Genomic DNA, 19,356 nt, shown 5'->3' with positions numbered 1-19,356 from the left:
TATTCCATTCTCAAAATCACATAAAGTATTTTTGATAGCTGCTGTCTAAAGTAACATACTCTTTCGGGGCTGTGATTGGTCAGGCATAGCACTACTTTTAGATCTTTCTTTCTCTAGTGGCACTAGTCCACTAGTGGAAAAGGGACCACCAGAGACTCATGGTTGAGGCTGAAATGGTCAGAAACTGGATTTTCAACTGTCCTTAGAAAAAGATGACAGAACTTCTCTACTTAATAGGATATTAAAGAATCAAAAACAATTTTTGTTGTTTTTTAAATTAAGAGATATTTCTGCTAAGCCAGGAAGATATGCTAATGGCAACCAAGCAAGAGTAACAACTAATGGAAGAGCATCAGAGTGACTTAGTCACACATATTAAAAACCACACATGACTATTTAAGCAAGCAGCCAACCCAAATACAATAAGAATCAGATTGTCAGATTGCATAATCTGTTAATGTCATTTTATTGTAATTAAATCCAGGAAATGTGGAAACAGCAGGTCACTAGGACCCACATTGGTCAGGAAAAGCAATAACGTTTGAGCAAATTCATTACAGTATGCTGCCATCTGCTGGTCCATGTTATTTTAAAAATATAGTTTATTGTATGGCTCACCCTTGCACAACATGGATTTGAACCGCGCGGGACCTGTATTAGTCTGTTCTCATGCTGCCTATAAAGACATACTCAAGACTGGGTAATTTATAAAGGAAAGAGGTTTAATGGACTCACAGTTCCCATGGCCTGGGAGGCTTCCCAATCATGGCGGAGGGCAAGGAGGAACAAAGGCATGTCTCACATGATGGCAGGCAAGAGAGCTTGTGCAGGGAAACTGCCCTTTATAAAACCATCAGGTCTCATGAGACTTATTCACTATCATGAGAATAGCATGGGAAAGACCCAGCCCCATGATTCAATTACCTCGCACTGGGTCCCTCCACGACAAGTGTAGATTATGGAAGCAACAATTCAAGATGAGATTTGGGAGGGGGCACCACCAAACCATATCCATTCTTATATGTGGATTTTTTTTCTACCTCTGGCACCCTGAGACAGTCAGACCAATCCCTTCTCTTCTTCCTCCTCAGCCTGCTCAATGGGAAAATAATGAGGTTGAAGACTTTTATGATGATCCACTTCCACATAATAAATAGTAAATATATTGTTCCTTATGATTTTAATAACATTTTCTTTCTCTTACTGTATTGTAGCCATAATACACATAACATAAAAAAATATGTCAATCAACTCTTTATCTTACCAATAAGAATTCCAGTCAACAGTAGGCTATACGTAGTTAAGTTTTGGGGAGTCAAGAGTTATATATGAACTTTTGACCATATGTGATCATCAACTGTAACCCCCAAGTTGTTGAAGGGTCAACTGTAATTTCATTTCAAGCTACAAATTTATATGAGCTGTTTCCCAACATAGAGTCATACAAAGAAAAATCTAACAGTCTCTCCCTGATTTTCTCCTAAACAAATCAAAGTTTAAACTTTTGTATATCCATTTATGTTATTTCTGTTTATACAAACATAAATAAATATATCTATTCACTAATTAAGGGTTTATTAAATAAATATATATATCTTCACTAATAAAGGGTTTATATACTTTTTGTTTCAAAAACAAGATCATTTGGTAAGTACACACATACGTGTGTGTATATGCATGCATATGTATACACATACATGCACCCTCACACGTAGGCTTTCACTTCTACCAAAATAGCGTACTAGCACAAGACACTTGTTCCCTCCTCCACATCAACCCTCGACAAACTGTAGAACAAATAAGTAAACCTGGATTCTAGGCCAGAACTAGGAGACTGGAGCTATCTTGAACTAGATAGAGTGTGTAGGGAGGTGGTTGGCTGAAGCCTAGAGTAGAATGAGAGGATAGTTAAGAGAAAAGCTTTTTAAGTTTTTCTCTTACATCTCCCAACACCATGTGTTGCCCTACATTGCCTTGAGACAATGTTTACCTTCTTATTATAACAGAAACTAGTCTCAGACCACCAATTTTGAAAGCACAGGAGGAAAAGCCTGCTGAGGAGAGAAGTTTCTGGAAAAGGTAACACTAATCAGCTGCTTTCAGGTATTGTCTTCTCACCTTTACCCCTCAAGATCTCCAGGGCTGTTGCATTAAAATTAAAAGAACCTGTTTCTTCCTAGTGCTGCTTCACTCTTAAGAATTTATCAGTGAAATTCCCACTGGAAAATCAACTGACAGAAGGTCAAGTGAGAATGATCAATAATAGGTATTGTGGCCTCTGGAATTCTCTACCCTAGGATTCATCCCCAATCTGTTCCTTAAACTCACTGTGACCTACACAAGTAAACACATGCCCTTTGGCCCTTCCACAGCCCATGCTGCCTGATAAAGCAGCTGATGCTCCTAGGCAAATGTGAAATCATAGACTATAAATAAACTTCAAATAAAATAAGTAAACTTCAAACCGTATAACTTCTTCAGAAGAAAGACAGCAGACAAGATAACATATAGCCTCTGAAGCAGAAGCATTAGCATAAAAAAAAGATGTAAAATAACAATACCTAAAGATATAAGGGAAGATATGAGCTATTTGTTATTGCTCACATTAATAACTGAAACAAGAAGAAGCATGTATAAAAAGAGAATGAAAATATTAGACATGGAAAATATAAGAGTTGAAATACAAAAGCATAGCTGATTAGCTAAATAATAGGATAGTTATAACTGAAAAATAAATTGATGAATTGCAAGTTCAAATTGAAGAACTCTCCCAGAAAGGAAGAAGGAAAGGATAAAAATAGAAAAATAAATTTTAAAAAATTAGATATATGAAGGATAGAGAAGTAGAAATGACAATATCCCAACTACAAGATTCTCAAATGGATCACAAAATTTTAAAAATTGAGATGAGAAAATATTTTAAAAATGAATGAAGGTAAGATTTCAATAATAAAAGAAAATTTAAAACTATATATTAAAAAGCTCATAGAGTTCCAAATAGAAGACATAAGGAAAAACCCATACCTTGATATGTTTCAGTGGATTTTAAATTAAAAACATTATAAAAGCTACCATAAAGAAAGAGCAGTTCATCTATAAAGAAACAATAATAATATGACATCAGGTTTCTCAGCAGCAATACTGGAAATGAGATGTCAATAAAGTAATATTTTTGAAGTACTAAGAGAAAGGAACTATATACCTAGAATCTCATATCCAGGACATAATTGGCTCCCATAAATCTCCACACTAACAGGAGCTGTAATGATGCTATGTGTCTCTGGTATCAGTATCAACTCAGATCCTGTTTCTAACAGTTTTTGAAATATCTGGGTATTCCCTTTGTCTTTTGTATAGTCGCCCAGTAAGTAAAAGCCTATATGTCCCCTTGGGGAAGCACTTAGGGAATCATCACTGTATATAATTATCATGGTGTAACAAGGTTCTTCCTCCTAGGGACTTAGCCACACCTTCAGCCAATTCTGGATCTGAAAATTGCCTCAATTGCTTTCTGTTGGGGTGATCATACAGAGCCTCCTGATCTTCCATATTTGCCTTTTTACTTCTTCTTTGGTTGTAGATGTTAATTGGCACCCTGGCTAGTTGTCTATTTTCACCTAAAAATATCATACTTTTTGAACTGTCTCCACAATTCTTTGTGGGAAAAACTTCCATAGCTGTCCCTCCAACCTTGCTCTTTGTTAAAGCTCACTGTGGGTTCCTAGCTTTGGCAGTTAAGCACTGACACTTGGCCTCTATTACTTCAGGACTCCATCATCCCTAGGACAATCTCAGGACCGTAGGTGCTTCCCTTATTGCAGCCTTCATCTGCAACAGAGAGCAATCATTGAACTTCTTAGTTATTCTCAAGCTCTTCTCATCAGCCCATTTCTAGTGACTTTCATAAATGATATGTCCTCTGGCCTTCACCATGAAACAGATCCCCTGGTGGGTCTTCTGGCCTCACATAATTATCCATTTCAAGATGCCCACTTTCCTCAGCCACTTTATTTCTTTCTCCACTGTCTTCTAGGGCAACTGGGACATTTCATCTGTATTCAATCCTGGATCTGAGTTCCTCCTCCACGATGCTAAGAGCCACCCTAGTAGGCTTGCTCCTTGAGTTTTTGCTAGGTTGTCAAATTCCATGTCTTGAGAATGTGCTCCTAAGTCAATGAATTCTTACTTATCCAGTCTTTCATTCAGTCCTCCATGATCAACCACCCTCAAAACCTCATGTCAGGAGCCAATACATACTTACCAATTCTCACAATTCTTTTAGTACATAGTCTCTTTTTCTACCTTATCAGGCCCTGTATGTTACTAGCTAAGCCACTGACCTGGTTGTCAGTTGAAGAGGTGAGAATATCTTGTGAGGAGGCACCTGTTGCCTTTTGAGAGAAACAGCTCTATAGCTAGCTGGGCACAGTGGCTCACACCTGTAATCCCAGCCCTTTGGGAGGCCAAGGTAGGCGGATCATGAGGTCATGGGTTCGAGACCAGCCTGACCAACACGGTGAAACCCCATCTCTACTTAAAAATACAAAAATTAGCCGGGTCTGGTGGTGTGCACCTGTAATCCCAGCTACTTGGGAGGCTGAGGCAGGAGAATCGCTTGAACCTGGGAGGCAGAGGTTGCTGAGAGCACGCCATTGCACTCCAGCCTGGGTGACAGAGCAAGACTCTGTCTCACAAACAAAACAAAACAAAACAAAACAAAAAACAGCTCTATAGCATCTTTCAGCAGGGGAGAAGAGCTGGCTCAGGGGGTCTGCGGAACCAACATCCTCAAAGACATCCATCCAGTTGTCCCATCTTATATTTCAAGTTCCTAGGTTTTCCCAATTAGGACCCTGACCAAAGCATAGCAAATCAGCTTTGACTAAGCATTCAAACTCTGGGAATCTAACTATTAGATATTTAGCCTGCTGCTTGGCTATGTCTACTCTTCCTCTGCAGGAAATAAGAGCTTTTTTGTAACTGGTTCTCACTCTTAGCCTTTAACATATTTTAAATGGCCTTCAGTTTTTCCTTATTCCTATGCAGGATGATGATGCAATTTAACAGTAACCAGCCAACTCCACTATCTTCGTAAGAGGCATCCTTCTCTCCTATCTTTCAGCTGCCTGGACTGTCACCTACAATGGTGTCCCCTCTATCAGGAAGCACCAAAAAGTTTTCCCAGGCTACTGCTGGTGAAATCTTTAACAAATGCACCTGCCACCTTATGCTTGGGATTGTCTCTGCCTTGCAGCCATTCAGCATGGCATCCTCCACCCAACACACAGTGAAGTGAGTTAATCAGTTCCACATTTTCTAAGACCACTCTATCAGACCTCAAGATGAGATTTGAGGTGCAGGATAATAATTAAGGAAAATGTCTGTTAAGAAAATAGTATGCTTGTTGGAAGAGTCATAGAGACACTTAATGCCATGCAGCTCTGACCCTTGTGTAGTACAGAAGGAAGTAAAAAGAGTTGGATAGAAAGTTCCACATTGCAGTGCAGTTTTAAGAAGATTTGGTCAAGCCTTTGGGGAGTCCTCAAGTCAAAGTTACTCATCAAAGGAATTCCACATCTTTCAGAAATGGGCTTACCTTAAAAACCCTGCTGTGCTTAGTCACAGGCTAGGAGGAGCTCGTGGGAAATGTGGCCTCAGTATGAGTGCAGCTTTGGACTCACAGCACAGAAGCTGAGCCATCTGTCAATTACATTCTCCAAAGCATGAGACCTTAGAGAGACACATTTTCAGGATCACCACAACCGTAGAATCTTACCTAAAATGACACAAAGGTAGACTCCAATAATGGATTAGAGATCTCAGTTAAAATTGACCATGTTAATACTAAAAACGGAAGAATATCTTTGCAACATAGGATAAGGAATAAATTGTTACAGAAATGCTTAGAAAGTATTAAATGTAAGGCAAAAATAAGATACCTTTGACTATTGACTATTTCTGTTATGCAACTAATAAACTAACACTATAGATAGAATTGAGGAAGATACTTAAATTATCTAAAATAGACAATGTACTGATATCTACAATATACAGGATAATCCTGCAAATCAACTAGGAAAACAGTAATCTCAGTAGAAACATGGGTAAAGCACATGAAAAAAAAATTTACAAAAACAAAAATCTAGCAAGGATATTTAAAAAATGACCAAATAACAAGTATTCGGAGAACTACAATTAAAACGAAACTAAGACACAACTTTGCATCTAATAAACACATGGAATAAGTTGCGTGTAGGCAAGGATGTAGAACCTTCACAGAATGCTACTAGTAGCAGTAAATTTTAGTTGAATTACATATATATGCTCTATGACCCAGGAATTCTGTAACAGCCAATATCATGTACTAAGTCACTTTCAGGTTGTATTCCAGTACATTTTCTTCGGATTAGATTAGAATCAATAATCTATCTTTGTATTTAATTGTTGAAGGACGAAGAACGGTTTCCTCACCCTGAATAAAGATCCCAAGGTGGTTAGAATAAGTAGTAAAGAATTACTCTAGCATTCTTTGCAAAATAATCAACATAATTTCATTTCTCAGAGTTGCAGGCAATATAAAGAGAAAGTTTTGGACATTAAACTTCTACGTAACTCTGGTAAATAAATATCATATTTATAACAAATACTTGTAACTAACTGCACTAAGTGGCACTCACAGAGACCCAGGAGTTTTGCATACTCTAGACCCAGGAATTATGACAAGGTAAGAGATCCATCCATGCATTCCCCTCGAAAGGGGTGAATAGAGAAACCCAAATGGCATGGTTATGCAGGCCCCACTCCCACGACACCACACAAGCTAAGATCCACTGGCTTGGAATTGGAGCTCGCCAGCAGCAGCAGCCTGGAGACTGCCTGAGATGGACTGAGTTCCTGTGCAGATTGTGGCCAGACTGATTCTTTAAGTGGGACCCAGAACTGTCTCAGGACCCAGGACCTCCTTATTGTGTGGGGCCTCCCTGTAGGAATCTCAGCGACTCCAGCAAGGTTTATATGGACAGAACTCTAACGTCTTCCTGAAGTGGAGTCCCCAGGGGAAGGACAACTGTCATTTCTGTGGTTCAGCTGACTTCCCCTTTTTAGGCTGCTGACTCCGGAGAGGCCAGGAAGTTAGTGCAGCACACCTGCTCTGCCAAGTGGCAGTCAGACTGTTTCTTTAAGCAGGTCTCTGATCCAGTTACTCCTGACTGGGTAAGATCTCCCAACATGAGTCTCCAGACACCTCCAACAGGAGTATTCAGCATCAGGTTGGTGCCCCCTGGGATGGAGCTGCCAAAGGAAGGAGCAAGCTTCCATCTTTGCTGTTCTGGTGAGACCTTCAGGTATGGGAGGGACCAAGACAACTAGGGTCTGAAGTGGACCCCCAGAAAGAACAGAAGCCCTGAGTTGCCTGACTGTATAAAAAACAAATAAAGAAACAGAAAGCAGCAACAACAAAATCAACGGAAAAGATCTTGCAAAACCCTATTCAGAGGTCAGCAACCACAGAGAGTAGAAGTAGATAAGCCCACAAAGATGAGAAAAATATGGTGCAAAAATGCTGAAAACTAAAAAAGCCAGAGTGCTTCTACTCCTCCAGATGACCACAACACTTTTACAGCAAAGGCACAGAACTGGGCTGCGGCTAAGATGGCTAAACTGACAGAAGTAGTCTTCGGAAGGTGGGTAACAACAAACTTCACTTAGCTGAAGAAGCATGTTCTAACTGAACACAAAGTAGCTAAGAATCATAATAAAACAATACAGGAGGTGATAACAAAAATAGCCAGTTTTCAAAGGAACATAACTAACCTGATGGAACTGAAAAACACAACACAAGAACTACACTATACAAACGCAAGTTTCAGTAGCAAAATAGACCAAGTGGAGGAAAGATAGATTTAAATAGTAGCCAAGGGCTGCTATTTCCCCACCCACAACTTCCACAATCAGCTGGTGATGGGGAAAATAAACTATTATTTTTTAGAGCTAGATTTGAATCAAGCACCATTCATATAGTAATTCTAACTGATAAAGAGGAGAGTCTTTGGTGTCAGAAAAACCTGGAGGGAAATGCTGGCTCTATCGTTTATAGAAATATGAGACTAGTCAAATTATTTCACATCTGTGAGCCTCAGTTTTCATTTCTGTAAAACGAGGTTAATTCCTACCCACTGTTGTGAAGTATTGAATAAGATAATGCGTGTAAAGTGTTGATGGCTGGCCTTTGATGAGTACTATTTATTTGCAATAATTATAATTTCATTTTTAAAATTTTCAACTTTTGTTTTAGATATAGTGGATACGGAGATACCTGCTGTTCAAGAATTTACGGAGTATTTCTTGAGTTATATTTATATTATGTATTTAGGTTTTAAGAAGATCTGAGTGTTTTTATCAAGAGCTTTTATGTGAAAGTTTCAAGATACTTGTATACTTACCAATAATCTTCTTTAAACTCTTAATTCTAGCATATTCCCAAGATATTTTTCATTCAAATCTTTGTAACTAGTTTCTTCTCCTTTAACAAAATTAGTCCAGACCAAAAAAAAAAAAAAAAATACATTGCTTTCTGGTTGGGACTATGCTGTCTCTGGCTTTCTTCAAGGTATTCTATGGGTTGAAACTTCTCTGTTCAGACTTGTCCAACTAGTTTCATTTCAACTACTTGTAATTTGTTTCCTTATTTCTTTGAGCCGTAGACTTCCTATGCATCTAGAGATGTCATATAGTTGATTAGAAAGTGGAGTTAAGTTGGTGCAGACCTGCAAGATCATATTCTTCCTCCTGTCCATGATGTATCGGTAAGTTCAGTTCTGTTTTATAGATGGCTTGTTTGCTGTACTGTCTGTCAGTGACCAGATACCTGATGTGTCAGAGGACTGCTAGTGAGATGTCTTTAGTGGAGTCAATCTGCATTGGATTTTTTAAAATTTCCGGAGTTATAACAGCATCCTGGATTAATTAATCTCTGTGTTTCAAATCAATGTTTTTGTATAAAAATTGTTAGCATTATTTCACGTTGCCAAGTTCAACAGTTAAGATTTTAGAAAAGGTTAATTAAACATTATGTTATATTGTGTCCTAACTGGTTTTGATTTTGTGTGTGTGTGGTTATGTGTTTTAAAACAAGCCTCCTTTCAGCAATCTTGACAAAATTAAGCCTCTATAGCGTTTTCTCTTTCACTGTGTTTACCCTTGTCCCTTATGGTGGGCACTTGTGGGACTAATGCAGATTGAGAGGTAAATAGCTGCAGAGACACCTGCCTCCATTGGAGAAGACCCAGGGCTTCCTTGTGGGAGAATAAGAAAACAAGCTCAATATTGGGAAAACATCTCTATTCTCTACAATTCTTCCTATTACATTTTGAAGAAAAAATATATGAATTACTTGGATATTGTTTTTCAAAATGGGGTTTTCCATGTGCAAAGAATAGGAAAAAATAAGATTCCTTGGCATAACTATATATACAGTTAAAATAACGATTTTAAACATCCATGATATTATTAAATATATAATATTTGGTAATAATATTTGACCATTGTTTAGACTTATACTATATTCCAAACATCTTTATGTATGTTAGTTCCTTTAATAGCCAAGATGGTCTTGTGGCTAAGTAGAACAATAATCGCAAGAATCTTTAACTCCCACTTTAAAGCAAGGAATTTGAGAACAACAGAAGTTAGGGGACGTCTCCCAGTCTAGAGGGCTGTCAGATGCCAGAACCATGGCTATAATTTCCTTGGAGTCCTCAGCTCCTTAGAGTCCAGACTTCCTTATTAGCTTCTGCAACCTGTCAGGGTGGCAAAGATTCCACCCTGACAGGTGGAATTCAGAGATAATTTTCAGAGGTGAATTTCAGAGATGATAGTTTGATACTAGATTGACCACTAAGTTAGTGAACTTCACTAGGCTTCCTTCAACACTCATAAAATGCATGCTTGCATCAGTCCTTCAATATGCACATAGTAATTGACAAAAGGTCTCTGAGACCCTCAGAAAGGGTCTCCAATGCTTTAAACGTAATCAGCACTCCATAAATATTTGCTTAACAAATTAATGGGCAAACAGATGTAAATATCTATCATTAATGTTTTACTATTAATAATTATTTTAAAATTTTAATAACTTACTATTAAATTATTAAAGCATATTGAATGAGAAAATGCATATCCACTTCTATAGAATTATGATATTGTAAAACAGGTTTCCAGTTTTTCATATTTCATATTCCACAAATTATTTTTTAAAAATATCAAATTTATAGGCACCAAACGTGTCCTTTTCTATAAACATTGATATATTTATGGGAGTATCTGCAGCTAGGGAAGTAAGTTACAGAGGTAGAATCAGTGGGCAATGCCATTGTTCTGGATATCAGTGACACCCATGGATAAAGAAAGGAAACAGGCTGGGCAAGGTAATCCCTGCACTTTAGGAGGCCAAGACAGGCAGGTCACTTGAGGTCAAAAGTTAGAGAACAGCCTGGCCAACATAGTGAAACCCTATCTCTACTAGGAATACAACCATTAGCCGGGCATAGTGGTGTGCACCTGTAGTCCCAGCTACTTGGGAGGTGGACACAAGAAAATAGCTTGAACCTGAGAGATCGAGGTTGCAGTGAGCTGAGATCATACCACTGCACTTTGGCCTGGGCAACAAAGTGAGAAAAAGAAAGAAAGAGAGAGATAGAGAGAAAGGAAGGAAGGGAGGGAGGGAGGGAGGGAGGGAAAGAAAGAAAGAAGGGAAGGAAGGAAGGTAAAGAAAGAAGGGAAGGAAGGAAGGAAAGAAGGAAAGAAGGAAGGAAGGAAGGAATGAGGGAAGTAATACCACTGATTTGATAATGGAAAGGAAAAAAATGAAAAATATAAAAAAGAAAGAAAGAGAAAGAAAAAGAGAAAGAGGGAGGGAGGGAGGAAGGAACAAAGGAAGGAAGGAAGGAAGGAGAAAGGGAACAGTAGGAAACATTGAATGGTTATGGTTTTTTAAAGCCAAATTCATGCAATATTAATTTAGGATTTGGAGGATTTGCAGGAGGTGTCAGGTCACACCAACAGGTAGGCTTAAGAATTGAGGTAAAGCAGATGCTTAATTACTACAACACCCTATGTTTCACTTACACTCATTCCACAATATGTTCTACAGTCATGCTCGCCATTCTTACTTCTCCATTAGCAAGAAACACAATGTGGAAGCCTTGTCAAATAGATTCAATTCGTATCTTTGCTTTTTCTGCTGTCATGAACCTTGGATCTCTTCTCTATGGGTTCTGTTACCCTCTTCTCTGTGTTGCAGGGATGCAGGGATTCTTTCTGTTTCGATGTGAATCTGTTTGATTTTTCCTTTAGAAATAGCCATACACCTACTTTTTCCTATACTTTGTTAATTGAGTGATTCACTCACTTGGACACCTCAATTCTCTCTCTTATGAAAGATTGAAATACCAAATGACTTCTTTGGGTGAGATTCGTATCCTGTTCCCAGAAGTCTGGCATCTCTCTTTTTCCATAGCTCTTTATTTTCAGTACTGTTTAATAAATGCAAAAAATCAGAATTCTCCTCTTCCTCATCACATTTAGAGAAAAAGATAGACCTGGGCAGGTCTTTTGTAAGCTTTCATGTTTTATATTTTAATTTCACTTTAGATGATTGTTTCAATCAACTTTCAATTTACCATGAGCATTTCCTAATATATTCTAAAATTATACCTTCATAATTAAAACAAAAATAGAAAATCTCCATGTTAGTTACTAATTATTAAACTTGTTATAAATTATCAATTAAATATTACTTTTGGGTTAGTTTTCAGTAAACTCATAGTGCTTACTATAAATAAGCATTCACAGTATAATATACATAGTATATTATGTTGGTGCATTTAATTATCTCAACAATCCTATGACTTAGGTAATATTATCTCCATTTTATGGGTGAAGAAAGTAACTAGCCAAATATCACAAGCTATTAAGTGGAGGAACTGAAATTTCAACCTGTAGAGGCAGAGCCCGAGTTTAACTAACAGGGTACTTAACTTTCTTTTTAGTAATTTCTAAGAGAAGAATGACATTTTTTTTAAATTTGATTTTTTTTTAAATTTTCAACTTTATTTTAGATATAGTGAATACATCTGCTGGTTTGTTACATAGATATATTGCACCCAGGTAGTGGGCATAACACCCAATAGGTAGTTTTTCCACCTATGCTCCCCTCCCAACCTTCCCCCTCTAGTAGTCTGCAGTGTCCATTATTCCCATGTTCATGTTCATGCATGTTCAATGTTTATTTCCCAGTTGTAAGTGAGAACATGTGGTATTTGGTTTTCTGTTCCTTCATTAGTTTGCTTAGGATTATGGCCTCCAGCTTCATTCATGTTGCTGTAAAGGACATGACTTCATTTTTTATATCTGCATAATATTCCCTGGTGTATATGTGCCATATTAAAAAAAAATAAAATCCACTGTTGACAGGCATCTAGGTTGATTACATGTCTTGCTATTGTGAATAGTACAGCAATAAACATATGAGTGCATGTATATTTTTGGTATAATAATTTATTTTTCTTTGGGTATGTACCCAGTAATGGGATTGCTATGTTGAATAGTTCTGTCTTAAATTCTTTGAGAAATCTCCAAACTGCTTTCTATCGTGGCTGAACTAGTTTATATTCCCACTAACAGTGTATAAATATTCCCTTTTCTCTACAGCCTTGCCAGCATCTGCTGTTTTTTGACTCTTTAATAGTACCCATTCTGATAGATATGAGATAGTATCTCATTGTGTTTTTGATTTGCATTTCTCTGATGATTGGTAAGTTTAAGCATTTTTTCATGTTTCTTGGACACTTGTATTTCTTCTTCTAAGAAGTGTTTGTTCATATCTTTTGTCCATTTTTAATGAGGTAATTTGTTTTTTGCTTATTTGTTCAAGTTTTTTATAGACTCTAGGTATTAGACCTTTGTCAGATGCAGAGTTTGTGAATATTCTCTCCCCTTCTGTAGATTATCTGTTTATTCTGTTGATAGCTCTTTAGTTTCATTAGGTCTCACTTGTCAATTTTTGTTTTGTTGCAATTGCTTTTGGAGACTTCATGAAAAATTCTTCACCATGGTTGATGTTAAGAAGGTTATATCCTAGGTTTTCTAGAATTTGAGTAAAATGTTCACAATGCTAGTCACTCCATAGGGTTCTGCCTAGAGTCAATGAATTGAAATATATGTGCTTATCATTGAGATTTAAAGGCTAATTTGTAGCATCCTCTTCTTGGTTTGTTTCCTTCTTTTTCAAATGTCTGTCTGTATTAGTCCATTTTTATGCTGCTGACAAAGACATACCTGAGACTGCGCAATTTACAAATGAAAAAGGTTTAACGGACTCACAGTTCCATGTGGCTGGGGAAGCCTTGCAATAAAGGTGGAATGTGAAAGGCATGATTGTCATTCTTACACAGTGGCGGAGAAGAGAAGAAAGCTTGTGTGGGGGAACTCCTTCTTATAAAACCATAAGATCTTGTGAGACTTATTCACTATCATGAAAATAGGATGGGAAAGACCCATCTTCATGATTCAATTGCCTCCTCAGGCCCCTCCCATGACACATGGGAATTGTGAGAGCTACAGCTCAAGATGAGATTTGGGTGGGGACACAGCCAAGCCATATAATTCCAGCCATTACCTAACCCAAATCACATGTCCTCATTTTAAAACCAGTCATGCCTTCCCAACAGTCCTCCAAAGTTTTAACTCATTTCAGCATTAACTCAAAAGTCCAGTCTCATCTGAGACAAGGCAAGTCTCTTCTGTCTATGAGCCTGTAAAATCAAAAACAAGTTAGTTACTTCCTAGATACAATGCGGGTACAGGCATTGGATAAATATACCCATTTCAAATTGGAGAAATTGGCCAAAATGAAGGGGCAAAAGGTCCCATACAAGTCTGAAATCCAGCAGAGCAGTTAAATATTAAAGCTCCAGAATGATCACTTTTGATTCCATGTCTCATATGCAGGTCACACTGATGTAAGAGGTGGTCTTCCATAGTCTTGGGCAGCTTCAACCCTATGGCTTTGCAGGGTACAGCCTCCCTTCCAGCTGCTTTCATGGGTTGGCATTGAGTGTCTGCAACTTTTCCTGGTCCACAGTGCAAGGATCTACCATTCCAAGGCTGGAGGACAGTGGCCCTCTTCTTACAGCTCCACTAGGCAGCACCTGAGCAGGGTCTCCATGTTGGGGCTCCAACCCGATATTTCCCTTCTGCACTTCCCTAACAGAGGTTCTCCATGAGTGTCCTGCCACTGCAGCAAACTTCTTCCTGGACTTCCAGGCATTTCCATACATCCTCTGAAATCTAGGCAGAGGTTCCCAAACCTCAATTCTTGACTTCTGTGCACCCGCAGGCTCAACCCCACATGGAAGCTGCCAAGGCTTGGGGCTTGCACCTTCTGAAGCCATGGCCCAAGCTGTAGCTTGGCCTCTTAGTCATAGCTGGAGTGACTGGCACACAAAGCAACAAGTCCCTAGACTGCACATAGCAGAGGGACCCAGGGCTGTGTACAGTCTAGGGGCTTTTCTGGCCCACGAAACCATTTTTTCCTCCTAGGCCTCTGGGCCTGTGAGGGAAGGAGTTGCTGTAAAGACTTCTGACATGCCCTGGAGGCATTTTCCCCATTGTCTTGGTGTTTAGCATTCCACTCCTTATAACTTATGCAAATTTCTGCAGCCAGCTTGAATTTTTCAGAAAATGGGATTTTCTGTTCTATCACATTGTCAGGCTGCAAATTTTCTGAACTTTTATGCTCTGTTTCCCTTATAAAACTGAATGCCCTTAATGACACCCAGGTCACCTTTTGAATGCTTTGCTGCTTAGAAATTTCTTCTGCCAGATACCCTAAATCATCTCTCTCAAAGTTCCACAAATCTCTAGGGCAGGGGCAAAATGCTGCCATTCTCTTTGCTACAACATAACAAGGGTCACCTTTGCTCTGGTTCCCAACAAATTCCTTATCTCCATCTGAAACCATTTCAGCCTGGATTTCATTGTCTATATTGCTGTCAATCTTTTGGTCAAAGCCATTCAACAATTCTCTAGGGAGTTTCAAATGTTCCCAAAATTTCCTGTCTTCTTCTAGACCTTTAAACTGTTCCAACCTCTGCCTGTTACCCAGTTCCAAAGTCGCTTCCACATTTTCAGATATGTCTACAGTGGCAACCCACTCTACTGGTAACAATTTACTGTATTATTCCATTTTTACACTGCTGATAAAGACATACCTGAGAGTGGGCAATTTACAAAAGAAAGAGGTTTAATGGACTCAAAATTCCATGTGGCTGCCGAGGCTTCATAATCATAGCAGAAGGTGAAAAGCATGTCTTACATAGTGGCAGACAAGAGAAGAGAGCTTGTGCAGGGAAACTCCCCCTCATAAAATCATCAGACCTCATGAGACTTATTCATTATCCTGAGAATAGCATGGGAAAGACCCATCCCCATAATTCAATTACCTCTCATTGGGTCCTTCCCACAACATAACACATGGGAATTGTGGGAGCTACAATTCCAGATTAGATTTAGGTAGGGACACAGCCAAACCATATCACTGCCATATAGGAAATAATATTTGATGGATAAAAGAGTGAGGATGACAGGAATGTGTATAAAGTACTTGGAAGCCTAGATCATAAGAATTTATGATCAGATAAGCATATGATTCCGCAGTGGGTGATGATTCAACAGCTACCATTCATTATACACTTATTAAATTTGAATAATTTGTGCTCATTATCTCATTTATTCCTTACAATCTTCATATGAGTTGGGCCCTATGCTTGCCCTATTTTACAAGCATAAAAAAGTGTCCCAGATCACAGAGTTACTGGACATTAAACTGAAGCTATCTGTATCTTCCTATTCCCAACAGATTCATAGCTCTATTTCTGAAATATCTCTAGCAATGACAAGAAATTTGCCCACTGGAGATATGAAAGTAATATAAGCAACATTTGAATACACACTATTAAAGGCTTTTACATCATTATCAAGGTGATCTGGTTACAAAAAAAACAGATAGCTTTGAAGTCAGCAGATAAGTCCTTCCCTTACCTTAGCTCCGTGACTTGTGTTGCTTTTCCTCTCCGAACCCAAGTTTCCTCACTAGTAAAATGGTAATAATAAAGCCTCCCACATCAAGCTAAAGCAACAATTACATGAGACCACCTATATGACAACTCTGACCCAGAATAGGACTTGTTCTGGAGTCCTTCATTTACTCACTTCACACCTTTACATCTCTAGGCAGTATTTATTATCACCAATTTACATGTAAGAAAACTGAAATTCAGAGAGGTTTTATAAACTTCTCAAGATACACGTTAGAGTCATAAGCAAGGACTGACACCAAAGTTTGCTGACTCTAAAAGGTAGTTCCATATCTGCAGTACCAAGATGCCTATAGAAGGTCTCTCTTTTACAAGAAAAAATCTTAAACTCTCATTTTTGTTAACTTAATGGAAATTTATTTGTGTTATTTTAAATATTTACAGAAAATAAGTTTACAATGTTTCATGATTTTCAATGTCATAACACAGCTTGAGCAAAAGTACTAAAGATTGTACCATGATTTGCATGAGGACAGAGAAACCATGTCTTATTCATCCCTGCCTCCCTAACCCAAACATGAAGCCTAAAGTATAGTAGAGGCCCATTAAAGGGCTGTGGGAAACAAAAATGGGTTGATGGGTGGATGGATGGATGAACAGTTGAATGAATCCTGAGATAGACAAAAGAAAGGACAATGATGAAATCCTAAATATTGTAATGGCTGATAATTCTTAGAAGTAGTTTGTTAAGGCATATTTATATTGGACAGGACTCTGACACAGGCATTTGAATACAAACAATTCCTTTTGCACACAGGCATATCATTCCAGCATGAGCCTTAACCTCCAACCTGATACATAGCTTACAAGCCTTAGTAGGTGATACTGTACCTAGTGCCAAAACATGTTAAAGCTAAGTGTACATACACACACATGTATGTGCACAAACACACACTGCATAATGTTAAGCACTACCTACCTTTTCTAGAAAAGTAGAACATTCTGTAATAAGTTTTATTTTGTGATTCAATCCCTTATTTCCTTTTTAATATTGTACCAATTAAACAGCATCTTCCTTTTATTATGTCATTCTAGGCCACACTGGAGTACACTTTTTGTTGGTTAATGTTGCATTAAAAACATTCTGGTACTTTCTGATACCCAACCTATCTAAAATCCCTCCTATAGGGCAACTCCAAGATGATCTTAAAATCCAAAATGCTACTGTTATCAAAATTACATGCAAAATATATCCTCACACTAAAATGCTCATTTTCTCAGCATGACTGGTTTCTATCAAGTATGTAATAATAATAACAATAAAAAGAATGATAACATCTCACATTTATATATTCTTTACTCTATGTAGGGTACATTTAATATGTATTCATGCATTTAATCTTCATGCAAATCTTTTGAGATAGGTAATTTTATTTGCATTTTACAAATGGAAGAACTAAGATACAAAAGAGCCAAATTCTTTGTCTCACATTGAAAAACTAGCAAGTGGCCAGCTAGGATTTGAACTCAAGCAGTCTGGCTCCAGATAGTGGCTCTTGTTGTTAATGCTATACCACTCCCAATAAGAAGTCAGCTCATTCATGTCACATTAATTTAAATGTGATCAACAGTGAGTATCTGTGTGCTTGTTCCGAAGTAGCAGGGGATTGAAGTACCCACCATGGAGATGAAGCACATCCACGGGGAACCCAAGAAGGGTTCTGTCAATCCCCTTCAGCCTCAAGGCTTTTCTACCTCTCCAGGGCTCCTTCTTAGCCACCTTTACATCCCCAAAGACTGCAGAGTGCCAAGTAGTCATAATCAGGGATTACTTTTAGCCTTCTTCCCATTTTAATTTTTAAGAGTTTACTTTGTATTTTCAAAATTATTACTTCAGTAAAATATCGCTTAGTTATTTTTAAGTCTATGCATAACATAAAATTCCCTTTTCATCAAGTAGTTCTCCCTCACCACCCCTACAAAAATTAAAGAATATTCAAATCTTACATGCTTTCTTTGAAGGCTATAGGTTTCTTTTGCCTTTCATTTTCCTGAAAGTCAGTATTTTCACTTTTAGTAGGCAGAATTCTAAGAGGGTCCCCAAGATTCCCATCCTTCGGTGTACATAAATTTTCTCTCAATTGTTCAATTAAACACTAATCTAGGTGCTGCTGTGAGGAGATTTTGTAGATGTAATAAAGGTCCCAAATCAATTGGTTTGAAGATGGTAGAGTATCCTTGATGAGCCTACCCTAATCAGATGACATTCTTAAAGAGTCTGGGCTTTCCCAGTAGAGAGATTCAAAGTGTGAGAGAGATTTGATGTGAGGGAGATTCTCCACTGCTGGCTTTGAAGATGGAAATGGCCAAGTGGGAAGTAATGGATAGCATCTGAGAGCTGAGAGAGGCCTCTGATTCACAGCCAGCAAGAGAACAGAGACCTCAGTTTAGTTTTAAGGAATTGAGTTCTGCCTAAAACCTAAATGAGCTTGGAAGAGGATCACAAATTTCAGATGAGAAAGGAGCCCCAATCAACCACCTTGATTTCAGCCATGTGAGATCCTGAGCAGAAACCCATCCACGCCACATTCAGAGCTGTGAGCTAATAAACAGGTGTTGTTCTGAGCTGCAAAATTTGTGGTAATTTGTTACAAAGCAATAGAAAATTAATACACCTGTGTTTGTTTTATGAACACAAGTAAAGCATGAAAAAATACAGGAGCAAAATGGTGCATCTTTAATATCTATAAGGTTAGATTCCAAAAGGCTTTACTAAGTGTATTTCTTTTCAAATCTGAAGTAATATTCCACAAATGACTAGTATGACTTCTCCATAACGGGAAGGTGATGATATTTTTTTTCTTCTTTTTGAGACGGAGTCTCGCTCTGTCACCCAGCCTAGAGTACAGTGGTGCAATCTCAGCTCACTACAACCTCCGCCTTCCAGGTTCAAGCAATTCTGGTGCTTCAGTCTCCCAAGTAGCTGGGATTATAGAAGCACACCACCACACCTAGCTAATTTTTGTATTTTTAGTAGAGACAAGGTTTCACCACATTGGTCAGGAGGGTCTTGAACTCCTGACCTCAAATGATCTGCCCACCTCAGCCTCCCAAAGTGCTGGGATTACAAGCATGAGCCACCACACCTGGTGGTGATACATTCTTGTTTTTATGTATTCCTTGTTTATATTCATAAAAGTGGGCAGTAAGTTAAAAATATATTCAGATAGGATTTAGTAGCTGTAGCTTTAGCCTATGGCTT

General features: G+C 38.2%; 1 protein-coding gene and 1 long non-coding RNA gene across 3 annotated transcripts in view; one reads left to right on the top strand and one right to left on the bottom strand.

The window, feature by feature from the left end:
* The window catches only part of LOC135269892 (uncharacterized), a 323,864-nt gene that overhangs the window by 65,576 nt on the left and 238,932 nt on the right, over positions 1-19,356 (bottom strand). The window lies entirely within an intron of this gene.
* Positions 7,203-19,356, top strand: part of TMPRSS11A (transmembrane serine protease 11A) — a 55,966-nt gene continuing 43,812 nt past the window's right edge. The window contains exons 1-2 of one of the 2 annotated variants that reach the window (XM_012473433.2): positions 7,203-7,682; positions 8,703-8,804. In XM_012473433.2, coding sequence (XP_012328856.2) covers positions 8,794-8,804 — 11 coding nt within the window. In that variant the 5' untranslated portion in view covers positions 7,203-7,682; positions 8,703-8,793. Of the gene's footprint in view, positions 8,805-19,356 lie in introns of both variants that reach the window. The other variant, XM_012473432.2, reaches the window with a different exon arrangement.

The sequence above is a fragment of the Aotus nancymaae genome, unplaced genomic scaffold, assembly GCF_030222135.1.
Source record: "Aotus nancymaae isolate 86718 unplaced genomic scaffold, 86718_ANA_hifiasm-v0.15.2.pri h1tg000006l, whole genome shotgun sequence".
NCBI lineage: Eukaryota > Metazoa > Chordata > Mammalia > Primates > Aotidae > Aotus > Aotus nancymaae.
This window is presented reverse-complemented; position numbering and strand designations above follow the sequence as displayed.